Source organism: Coregonus lavaretus (genome assembly GCF_964263955.1).
Source record: "Coregonus lavaretus genome assembly, chromosome: 15".
NCBI lineage: Eukaryota > Metazoa > Chordata > Actinopteri > Salmoniformes > Salmonidae > Coregonus > Coregonus lavaretus.
This window is the reverse complement of record NC_140002.1, coordinates 17730446-17743510: the sequence shown is the minus strand read 5'-3', so window position 1 is coordinate 17743510 and position 13065 is coordinate 17730446. Positions and strand designations below refer to the sequence as shown.

The following is a 13065-nucleotide window of genomic DNA, read 5'->3' as shown; positions in this document are numbered from 1 at the left end:
AGTAACTTCATATCAAATTTAATCTAATTGGTCACATACACGTGTTTTGCAGATGTTATTGCGGGTGTAGCGAAATGCTTGTGTTTCTAGCTCCGACAATGCAGTAATATCGAACAATTTCACAACATATATCCAATACCAATACTTAGATCGACTATTTCAAGAGCAACTCAATACTGTGGTATAGCCAACTGCAAAGGATCTCCTTCAATCTGCTCACTCTCTGAAATCTCAACCCAGTTCGCCAGCTAAAAGGACGGGAACCATTTTCCATGCAGGGGAGCCGGTGAGTGTATGTTTGAACATGCCAGGGCTCCCCTGTTAGGAATGTAGCCATTTCAGTCACCATGGAGAAGACTGGGCTCCTTACTGTTGCAGGACAAAGCTGAATGCTCCAAAGGATAATTTTATAGCCCCCGCCTTAAAGGGGGGACTTGAATAAATCAAGCCAGTCTAGACCCCAGCCAGCCAAAAGTCTTTCAAGTTAAACCAAACAGAGTAGACAACTACAGCTGGCTGGGAACCAGATAGGGACACATTGAAGAGGTCTGAAGAAAAAAAGCAGCAGGATCAACTCCTCAAAAGGAACCCTGATAAACCTAAATAATAAAAGGTAAATAACACAGCAACACATTCATTGGAAAAAGTATAGTAATCAACTAATTAAGTCTAGTGCAAGTGAATCTGATAAAGGTGGGTACATTACACTCTGACAACAGTGCTCAGGTTAGAGAGTAAGTGGATTTAGCTGTTCAAGTGAGTTCACACGCATCAAAGAGAAGGCTCCTAAAGTATTATTTAAAATTTTTTGTCATTTTAGCAGACGCTCTTATCCAGAGCGACTTACAGTTAGTGAGTGCATACATTACTTGACTAAAGCACTTGTGTTACATCATAGAGCGCACCAAGAACTAAGAATGAACTAAGAATTAACTGCGGACTCTGGTCCTAGTGTAGTGGTATTGTAGACTTGGTGAACAGACAGAGACAGACAGACTGCCTCAGCGGCTTGTCGTGTGCGTTAGTAGGGGGTTAGCTCTGGGGTGGTTAGAGCACACGTAGGGATGGACACACTTGTCTACCTGAGCTCAGGCTGTAGTGGTTTAACGGGTCAGCCACCCACGCACTGTCCTGCTTTACACTCTCCATCTCCAAATCTGTATGCCGGCACACGAATGGATGGATGGGCAGGAGAGGCAGGTAGGAACGGAGAGGGAGAGAACGGTTATGTTAGAGGAGGAACATGGCAGGAACAACAGCTTCTTTCTGTTTCGAGACTGTCACTCAGTCAGATAGCTTGGCATCTGACACTTGGTGGAGGAGGCACAAAAGGACATTAAGCATTATGTGGGCATTGGTTTAAAGTTCAATTAATATACAGGAAATTAATAAACCTTTCATAGTACATAATTGGGAAGTGAATACCAAAACTGTCAGCAAATAAAATCATTTATTGTAAAAATTGGTGTCAGGCAGTAAAAAGTAGCATTAAGTGTTGTAATGACTATATTGAATTTGACAACCAGGTGTGGAAGCAGGAAACACAGTGTAGGTAAGAAAAGTGTGTGGCCCTTAAGTGCATCCTTCCTTCCTCTAATCAGTGATTAGGCATGATTGGACAGGTGAACCCAAGGGCTCCATCACATGGCTTTCACCTGTCCAGTCATTTCTAATCATTGACTACTTCAAGGAAGGAAAGAAGGATGCACTTGAACGGGGCCTGTGTGTGTGAGGGGGATAGGGAGAGGGGGGTGTATACCAGCACGCACAGGGTGGGAAGAGACTCCAGGAGGCAGGCCGCAGACCAGAGCAGGGGGATGCTGAGGTGAGGTTGGGTGGGGGGCAAAGGGGATGACAGTGAAATAAACATCAACAAGCTTAAACATGCATGGTGCAGCGTGAAGCCGTGCAAAAAAAAACATGCACATTTCAGGTGTGTGACCAATATGGCAACCCAATGAGAGGAGTTCTAATATCAAAGGGGGTAGGCAAGCAAATAGGAGTCATTTCCACAGAGTTTACTTTCTTTGTGTTCATTCTGGAAAGTATGTCAGACACAGCATGATGCATTATTTTATTTTCATAACACACCATCTAATATGCTTGGAAACATTGGCTTTAACTTTTGAGCACCAGATAACATTGGGCCATAACCCCTAACAACATCTGAGATGGCATAGTTATGATGATGATGCTATTCCTCATTGCAGATCCTGTGGGGTGTGTTGTTTTTCTGCCGTCACCACTTCCCTGTTCCCTTTGTCTTGATATAGTTCCCAGCAGGTCTTGCATGGTTCTGCTCCTACCAGGCCTCCCACCTCAATGTCAAAGGGATGGTTCTGACACTGAGTCATTGGGTGATTCACCCCTTAAATCAGAAGGGAATTTTTCAAGACTGATTTAGATAGGCTTAACATGTCTGCGGCTGATCGAGAGAGTACACGGGGCTGAGTCCGAAATGGTACCTTATTCCCTATATAGTGCTCTACTTTGGGCCAGAGCTCATGAGCTCTGGCCAAAAGTAGTGCATTATAGGGAATGGGATACTATTTCAGGATATAGGATATGAATAGGATAGGATGCCATGGAAAGGGCTTGGCAGCCTGGTCATTCCAAAACATGACATAAGCTGCACTTTTCACAATGCGTGTTGAATGGCCGTGTTTGTTTTTGGACACTCAAATGAGTGCGCTAGGTGGCTTATCTGTTTGCTGTGGCTACCTATAGATCAGCAATACGTGTTTGCATTGGATTAACATTGACATTGTGCAAACAGAGACATGAGACGCGAGTTTAGGTGGTTATTCAAGAGCACGATAACTATGGATTTCATTATTCATGTTGTGAAATGTTGAGTAGTGGAATTCTCATTGGACACGTTGTACCAATATGGTATCATCACATTAGAGCAAATAGATCAATATTATGATCTAGGTCTTGTTTTTCTTTTGCAGTCTAGTGTTGTATTGAATATACAAGTCTCTTCAATCAATCCCTAGGCCTATACAGTCACTAAACCTTCCTTTTGGATTCACCCTATTGTATTATGGAGCCAGCCCTGAAATAAGTTTAAAAAGGCCTGTTAACATGAGAAATATTTGGGTTGGTTGTGACTTCACTCATTCGGTGGTCTCTGCTGCTCTGTTTTTGCAATGACATGATAGGTATTCCCCCACATTGCTCTATGCTTTAGCCTCAGCTGGCCTAGCCTCCTGAGACAGACAGACACTTGTATAGCGCATCACCCTTACTCCTCCACTGAGTGGCACTAGCACCTGCTGCAGCTCAGTCACCATGACACATCATGACACACCACACATCATCACACCACACACTTACAGATGAGATCATTGTTGGGAATCCCCCCCCAATCTCACCAGACATTATCATACTCTAACGTTGATACACATTTTCTATAACCAACTACTTCCTGCTGTCAGAAATATCAGATATATCTAGTTAGTCATTCATAGTTAATGAAGTCAAAGTCACAACAACAACCGGACATTTCTGATAAGACGTATTATATACTTTATCCACACACCACCAAAACCAACAGAGCACCCAGTGGGAGCGAACGCTAGGAGACTCACGGACGCCTCACTGTTATTAGAGAGGAAGTACAGTACCTGGTTTTGGCACAGAGTTGGTGACGGACTGCGGCACCTTGTCGTTTATCAGCTCCACACACTCACTGGGAAAGAAGCCAACCTGGGGAGAGAGGACAAAAAACATTTTCACTGAGAGAGAGCGAGTACAAGAGTGAGCAGAGAGGATGAGTTTGTGTGTGTGTGAGTGAGTGACTGAGTGAGAGAGAGAGAGTGAGGCCAAGCTTCCTACCATCCAGGACCTATATACTAGGCGGTATTAGAGGAAGGCCCAAAAAATTGCCAAAGACTCCAGTCACACAAGTCATAGACTGTTCTCTCTGCTACCGCACGGTAAGCGGTACCGGAGCGCCAAGTCTAGGGCCAAAAAGCTCCTTGCTTCTACCCCCAAGCCATAAGACTGCTGAACAATTAATAAAATGTCATTTGATTTTGAGAGCGCGAGAGAGAGCAGTACCATTAAAGACTGATAAACAGGCTTCAGCCACTTATATCAATATGTCTTTACTGTGTATTTGGCCTTTTGTTGTAGACCTCCCTCTGGATTAGGGAGTCCATAGGCAGTTGGTATAAACACATACTAAAAGGTTGGTGTGCGACCAGCGTGGCGTGTACTTTGACTCGGGGATGCCACTTGGAAATGTGCTGTGCTCGTTGCAGTGTTCAGTCAAGATTATGTGCCTGAATAGCTACCCAAGCTATGGCTTTTAGGAATTTTCTGTGCCAGCTGAAGCGGAGGTAAAGGCCGGAGGGTGAGTGTGTGTGGGGCAATGTGTGTGTATGTGACTGTGTGCACATGCTGTGTGTATCCCAAATGTTTTATATCAGAATAACATTTCCTTCTAGTCTATAATTGGACACTGGACAGCGGTCAAGAGCAGACTGTGATAGTTTCAAATCTCTACAGTCAACCGGAAAGCAAAATATCCTTATCGGACACAGATGTTAGTGCGGCAGGTAGCCTAGCGGTTAGGGCGTTGGGCCAAAATCTGTATGTGCCCTTGAGCAAGGCACTTAACCCTAATTTGCTCAAGGGGCGTCCTACTACTATGGCTGACCCTGTAAAACAACACATTTCTCTGCACCCATCCTGTGTGTGACAATAAAATAAATATTTCTTTATTTTATTTTTGAGATGATGAACATGAGTAAAACAAATAATTTCTGATCTAACCCAACTGATCCTCCCAATACAAATATACATAGATGCCTCCAGGCTAGGGATGGGCAGGGTTATTTGAATATCCAAACAGAGTATTCGATCACTTGTGTGAGTATTCATAAAAATAAAAATAAAGATATGTCTATTTTAGCAAATACAGTTTTTGTTCTAAATTAAATGTAAATATCCACGTGACATTGTTACCATGATAATTGAAATTCTTAATGTAATAAAACAACAAACTTTTGAATGTAGTTTATATGATGTGCGCCCCATGAAATAGCCTTCACACACATGTAGCTTGTTGTTTTTGTCTGCCAAGGAAAGCGGCACTACAGTCAGAGACTCCATGTTTAGCAAGTGAAATGACGGATCACTAATACAATGCAAGATGGAATTAAAATTAAGAAATTAAACATTAACAAAATGAGAAGGAGTAGGCTACAACAAGAAACCAAAAGCGCAGCAAAATGTAGACTCAATTAGCCAGGGTAGCTACAGTTGAAGTCGGAAGATTACATACACCTTAGCCAAATACATTTAAACTTAGTTTTTCACAATTCCTGACATTTAATCCTAGTAAAAATTCCCTGTCTTAGGTCAGTTAGGATCACCACTTTATTTTAAGAATGTGAAATGTCAGAATAATAGTAGAGAGAATGATTTATTTCAGCTTTTATTTCTTTCATCACATTCCCAGTGGGTCAGAAGTTTACATACACTCAATTAGTATTCGGTAGTATTGCCTTTAAATTGTTTAACTTGGGTCAAATGGTTCGGGTAGCCTTCCACAAGCTTCCCACAATAAGTTGGGTGAGTTTTGGCCCATTCCACCTGACAGAGCTGGTGTAACTGAGTCAGGTTTGTAGGCCTCCTTGCTCGCACATGCTTTTCAGTTCTGCCCACAAATCTTCTATAGGATTGAGGTCAGGGCTTTGTGATGGCCACTCCAATACCTTGACTTTGTTGTCCTTAAGCCATTTTGCCACAACTTTGGAATTATGCTTGGGGTCATTGTCCATTTGGAAGACCCATTTGCGACCAAGCTTTAACTTCCTGACTGATGTCTTGAGATTTTGCTTCAATATATCCACATATTTTTCCTTCCTCATGATGCCATCTATTTTGTGAAGTGCACCAGTCCCTCCTGCAGCAAAGCACCCCCACAGCATGATGCTGCCACCCCTGTGCTTCACGGCTGGGATGGTGTTCTTCGGCTTGCAAGCATCCCCCTTTTTCCTCCAAACATAACGATGGTCATTATGGCCAAACAGTTCTATTTTTGTTTCATCAGACCAGAGGACATTTCTCCAAAAAGTACAATCTTTGTCCCCATATGCAGTTGCAAACCGTTGTCGGGCTATTTTATGGCGGTTTTGGAGCAGTGGCTTCTTCCTTGCTGAGTGGCCTTTCAGGTTATGTCGATATAGGACTCGTTTTACTGTGGATATAGATACTTTTGTACCTGTTTCCTCCAGCATCTTCACAAGGTCCTTTGCTGTTGTTCTGGGATTGATTTGCACTTTTCACACCAAAGTACATTCATCTCTAGGAGACAGAATGCGTTTCCTTCCTGAGCGTTATGATGGCTGCGTGGTCCCATGGTGTTTATACTTCCGTACTATTGTTTGTACAGATGAACGTGGTACCGTCAGGCGTTTGGAAATTGCTCCCAAGGATGAACCAGACTTGTGGAAGTCTACAAAAAAAAAAATCTGAGGTCTTGGCTGATTCCTTTTGATTTTCCCATGATGTCAAGCAAAGAGGCACTGAGTTTGAAGGTAGGCCTTGAAATACATCCAGAGGTACACCTCCAATTGACTCAAATGATGTCAGAAGCTTCTAAAGCCATGACATAATTATCTGGAATTTTCAAGGCACAGTCAAGTTAGTGTATGTAAACTTCTGACCCACTGGAATTGTGATACAGTGAATTATAAGTGAAATAATCTCTGTAAACAATTGTTGGAAAAATTACTTGTGTCATGCACAAAGTAGATGTCCTAACCGACTTGCCAAAACTATAGTTTGTTAACAAGAAATTTGTGGAGTGGTTGAAAAACGAGTTTTATTGACTCCAACCAAAGTGTATGTAAACTTCCGACTTCAACTGTAGCTAGATTTTCTAGTCTACTCCAATTTGATGCAGTCAAAAAAGGCACGGTCTGATGGGATGATAACTAACATTGTGGCTGCTACAAGTTAGCTAGTGTAACAAGTCTGACGAGCTAGCTACTCTCTCCCGTCCGCTCCCATCTCACACATACCGTCCCCTCCCCCGCAGCAGCAGAGCTGCACCGTCTCTCCCGGTATGCTCGGATTAAAAACACGTAAAAAAAAAATAACATGATTTTAGAATATCCGAAAATAATTCATGATATTCTTAGAATTGTAAAATGATTTATAACGCCCATCCCTGCTCCAGGCTAAACGGTCTTCCTCAAGTCTTTGTGAGTGTTAAGAAATCTCTTAGGCTGTATAATAGATTAATGTAAATTCTAGGCTTCACTTAATGAGTTTGGAGGAAGACATGATGTAAATATTTTAGCGTGCTTTAATGAACAAATCAGAGACGAGACTACACTAATAAACACTGTTAAAGAGTCTCTATTTGCTTAGGAGTATGTAACCTGCACGCTTAGCAAAATAAACGGCCTCCATCTTGTAGTAAATGTGACAGATAAGAGGGTTGAATGTGACTATCATAGGGATCAAAGGTCCAGCTGTCTCGCGACTTACAAACAGTTCTATGCTACAGAAAGATGTGACGCATGCTGAGCATTCAACGAAAGAAGCTCACCCTTTCCATGGTTGGATTTTCTCTCTCCCTCTTTCTCTTTGGCCCCTCCAGCTTTCTCGCTCCTTCCCTCCCTCTATATATCTCTCCCCCTCTCTCTCTCTCATTGAGGCTCTGCAGGCAGGCTGGTGTGTTGTGTTGTGCCATATAGACAGATGTCAGCTGCCTACCTGACCTCAAGCCACAGACTGACTCAGACTGACTCTAGGGTGACTGACTGCCCTCCGGTGGAGATAGGAGGGAGGTCATGGACATCTGCTTTGTGCTAGCAGATATACAGTACCATCCAATCAATGCTCCAACATCTAGTGGTAACATACAGTGGCGTTTCCTCCAAAATCCAGATTGGTTTCAAGGACCAACATTGTAACCTAGTAATGACATCATTGTTGAAGACCAAACGTCATGGTATGCACCAGACCATTATTCTTGGTAGGAATGAGTGCCATGATTCACAATAATTAAAAAATTGACAGATTATACCTTTGACAAAATCAAGGAACCTTCATCTGCTTGATATAACTAAACCACAAATAGATCATTTTCTCTCTCTTTAAAACTCAGCATATGCACACCTACAGTACAACAAAGCAACAGGCAACAACCGCCTCCAAGGGTCTTTAGCCTAACAGCTTCCCAAGTTCCTGATTGTCCTTCTGCAGCGTTCAATAACAACATGTTGTGAAGCCCCGTCCAACATGGCTGCCCTCCCAGCTGGCCTGAATCAGTGTTTTCCCCCCGGGGCAGCGAGCAGAGAGCCAAGCGTGCGGGAGGCAATGCTATGGGTCAGCTATGACCAGAACACTGCTAGGGGTCAATGCTAAAGGCACAGGAAGTTCAGCTGGACTAGATCAACAGACAACACAATATCAGGCTTTATTGGGATCAAAGAAGGACTATTGATCACTTTAAATTGAATTCTGGAAAACTTAGCTAGGCTAATATAATCACATCCCGGTCAAGAACAACCACTCTGTGTACCCATTTTGTATGATACAATGACTATGTCTGTCTTTAACTGACAAGATAGTCCATAGAGAAATGTTTAACCCAAATGAACAATGAGCTGATTTGGTCTTTTGTATAGGCATAAATATAGTAAAATTAGCTAAACGGCCAAACCAAATGTGACTGAAATTTGAGAAACTGATAAGACACCAAAGCACAATAAAAATCCTGGCCTTGTGGAGTCTACAGTAGATCAGTAGACAGTAGATGAGTGGATGCCAAGCCATCTGTGTGCAACTTATAACACCCCAGGTTCTAGACTGTGACACAGTAATTGTTTGTGTGTGTGTGTGTGTGCTTCTGGGCCACAAACCTGAAAGCCGTGCTTGCCCCTCCACCATGTGGTGTCCTCTTTGGGGGGCATGTCAATAACCGACACAATGTCCCCAACCTGTCAGGGGAGAGTGAGAGATAGAGGAGGGAGAGAGAAAGGGGAAGAGAGGAGAAGAGAGGGATAGCTGGATCAGTGTCATTGTTAAAGAAGGGAATCACCAGTCATGCTGTGAATACATTTGAGGGGAAACGACATCCTACATATAGAGATGGTGGGTATTATTAGGGGTACCTTGCGATGAAACATCTGGGAATCTCTGACTGCATCAGAGTGTATTTGTACAGAATAATTGAATGTTCAATCAGATGTAGTGTGTGAAAAGAGTAATGGAGAAACAACTCCCTCGGAACAACAATATATTGGGGCATATGTATAACAGTAAATATGATGCAGATAACCTGTCATGGTATCCATTCAGCAAAGAACAACGTGCTCACAAAATACCTACGATTATTTATCACCGCATCCAAGCACAGCCATTTATCAATGACATTCCCATTTGTGTCTGCACATATGTCCATGTGAGTGTGTGTACACGCATGTGTATGTGCACGTGTTGTGTTTAAATGTGTTTCAGCTCTCCCTGTCCTTGGCGGTCACCTCGAAGGAGAGCTCGTCCGCGGCCTGCGCGATGTAGCGTTTGATGACATGGGCGGCGGCGATGGCGGGTACATTGATGGAGGACTCCTCGTGGACCAGTAAGTGGTTGCCCTTGTTATCAACCTGGAACAACACACACACACACAGTCAAGTTAGTGTCATATTTACTGTCTGTCACTGCAGACATATTACACTGGGTTGGTGAGTTACTGTTCTATTATACAACGGGTGGGTCTAATCCTGGACGCTGATTGATTAAAACTGCATTCCAGCCTGTGTTTATTCCACAAGTTACCACCGGCTAAAGCTATGACGTTGAAATTCCTATTTACTCTGTTCCATCTCACTGCGCAATCCACTGTCTCATCAGCCCAGCCAGGCAATTTATAAACTTGATCTCCACTGGAAAAAGCATCTAGACTTTATCTCCCATTTCTTTTAGACTAGCAATTGGTTTTCAATAGCGGAGATTTGTATAAACCTTGCTTTCTGTCACCTGACATCTGCAACATTGTTTCAGTATTGAAATTCGATCTCCAGCTGTCCCATAGTAATGAACGTGTATGGGTCGGAAGTCGGGATGAGACAGACAGGCAGGGAGATTTTCTCAGCCAGTCAAAATCATGAATCAGCATGATTTTTATGGAAATATTTTTTTAAAATGTCAATAGAAAACAGGTCAAACGACTAGTGCAGCTAGTTTGCAGTCTTTCCAGCTTCAGTTTGAAGTGATTGTGTTAGCTGTATCATTGGCTAGCTCCTCTGAACAACAGTGTCCTGAAATCACGCATCATTAGCTCATTGTTATGGAGGTTTCCAAATAAATGTCACAAGAAAACAGCTTAAACAAATGCAGCTACTTTGTTGTTATTCTGGCTGCAATGTTTGATGTGACTGTAAGTTAGCCGTAGTTGGCTAGCTAGCAAGCAAGGGATAAGAACGTTGCCAGCCACTATGGCAATAGAACATTTAGAACGAACGACTGGGTAGCGTCCATAGATACAGAACTAAAAGATTTTACAACAGGGTTGCATCTCTGGCAACCGAACCAATATAATGTTTTTAATGAAAATATGTAAATCATTATTTTAATATGTTGGTAACCCGTTGTATAAAAGTGATAATGCCCTCGAAGCTGGTGTTTGGAGACTTAGTCTCGGGCCTAACAACACCATACCGATATATCCTCCAAACACCGGCTTCTTGGGCATTATCACTTAATTATGTGTGAGTGAATAAGGAAAGAGAGGCGCAGTAAGCTTGTGTGTGTGCTTGCGTGTGAGAAAATGGGAAACTACAGTATGTGTTATGTGTGGTTTATTTGTGTAGAGCAGGGCTCTCCAACCCTGTTCCTGTAGAGCTACCCTCCTGTAGGTTTTCACTCCAAACCCAGTTTTAACTGATCTGATTCAGCTTATCAACCACCTAATTATTAGAATCAGGTGTTAATTATTAGATTAGGGTTGAAGCGAAAACCTACAGGACGGTAGCTCTCCAGGAACATGGTTGGAAAGCCCTGGTGTACTGTGTTTGGGAGATTGATAGACAGACAGACAAGACAGAAAGACAGCATGAGACACACAGACGTAAACCCAGACAGAAGCTCACCTCCATCCACGTGAGGGCGGGCCCACAGTTGATCTTGTTGTCAGCGATCGCTGAGAGGCGGGAGAGGTAAGCCATCAGCATCTGGGAAACTGCCTGTTAGAGAGGAAACCAGGAGCAGACAATGGGTAAAACACCTATATAAAACCACAAAATACTCATCTGTCACTGTAGTTCCACAGAGTAGAGTGTCGAATGACCTACAGCTACTGTATAGGTACTGTATGTATGTACACTACCAGTCAAAAGTTTGGACACACATACTCATTCAAGGGTTTTCTTTATTTTTGATATTTTTTTTTACATTGTAGAATAATAATGAAGACATCAAAACTATGAAATAACACATATGGAATCATGTAGTAACCCAAAAAAGTATTGAAGGAGTTCCCACACATGCTGAGCACTTGTTGGCTGCTTTTCCTTCACTCTGCAGTCCAACTCATCCCAAACCATCTCAATTGGGTTGAGGTCGGGTGATTGTGGAGGCCAGGTCATCTGATGCAGCACTCAATCACTCTCCTTCTTGGTCAAATAGCCCTTACACAGCCTGGAGGTGTGTTGGGTCATTGTCCTGTTGAAAAACAAATGATATTCCCACTAAGCGCAAACCAGATGGGATGGTGTATCGCTGCAGAATGCTGTGGTAGCCATGCTGGTTAAGTGTGCCTTGAATTCTAAATAAATCACAGACAGTGTCACCAGCAAAGCACCCCCACACCATCACACCACCTCTTCTATGCTTCACGGTGGGAACCACACATGCGGAGATCATCCGTTCACTACTCTGCGTCTCACAAAGACACAGCGGTTGGAACCAAAAATCTCACATTTGGAATCATCAGACCAAAGGACAGATTTCCACCGGTCTAATGTCCATTGCTCGTGTTTCTTGGCCCAAGCAAGTCTCTTCTTCTTATTGGTGTCCTTTAGTAGTGGTTTCTTTACAGCAATTCGACCATGAAGGCCTGATTTACGCAGTCTCCTCTGAACAGTTGATGTTGAGATGGCTGTTACTTGAACTCTGTGAAGCATTTATTTGGGCTGCAATCTGAGGTGCAGTTAACTCTAATGAACTTATCCTCTGCAGCAGAGGTAACTCTGGGTCTTCCTTTCCTGTGGCGGTCACAGGACAACACAACTGATTGGCTCAAACGCATTAAGAAGGAAAGAAATTCCACAAATTAACAAGGCACACCTGTTAATTGAAATACACTGCTCAAAAAAAGAAAGGGAACACTTAAACAACACAATGTAACTCCAAGTCAATCACACTTCTATGAAATCAAACTGTCCACTTAGGAAGCAACACTGATTGACAATAAATTTCACATGCTGTTGTGCAAATGGAATAGACAACAGGTGGAAATTATAGGCAATTAGCAAGACACCCCCAATACAGGACTGGTTTTGCAGGTGGTGACCACAGACCACTTCTCAGTTCCTATGCTTCCTGGCTGATGTTTTGGTCACTTTTGAATGCTGGCGGTGCTTTCACTCTAGTGGTAGCATGAGACGGAGTCTACAACCCACACAAGTGGCTCAGGTAGTGCAGCTCATCCAGGATGGCACATCAATGCGAGCTGTGGCAAGAAGGTTTGCTGTGTCTGTCAGCGTAGTATCCAGAGCATGGAGGCGCTACCAGGAGACAGGCCAGTACATCAGGAGACGTGGAGGAGGCCGTAGGAGGGCAACAACCCAGCAGCAGGACTGCTACCTCCGCCTTTGTGCAAGGAGGAGCAGGAGGAGCACTGCCAGAGCCCTGCAAAATGACCTCCAGCAGGCCACAAATGTGCATGTGTCTGCTCAAACGGTCAGAAACAGACTCCATGAGGGTGGTATGAGGGCCCGACGTCCACAGGTGGGGGTTGTGCTTACAGCCCAACACCGTGCAGGACGTTTGGCATTTGCCAGAGAACACCAAGATTGGCAAATTCGCCACTGGCGCCCT

General features: G+C 43.4%; 1 protein-coding gene across 1 annotated transcript in view; it reads right to left on the bottom strand.

Moving 5' to 3' along the window:
* LOC311142740 (rho GTPase-activating protein 32-like) overlaps positions 1–13065 on the bottom strand; it is a 247376-nt gene that overhangs the window by 33283 nt on the left and 201028 nt on the right. The window contains exons 8-13 of the mRNA XM_084178401.1: positions 11118–11210; positions 9510–9632; positions 8889–8966; positions 3630–3711; positions 1770–1820; positions 1083–1157 (exon numbers count right to left, since the gene is read on the bottom strand). Of these exons, the coding sequence (XP_084034527.1) occupies positions 1083–1157; positions 1770–1820; positions 3630–3711; positions 8889–8966; positions 9510–9632; positions 11118–11210 (502 nt within the window). The remainder of the gene's footprint in view (positions 1–1082; positions 1158–1769; positions 1821–3629; positions 3712–8888; positions 8967–9509; positions 9633–11117; positions 11211–13065) is intronic.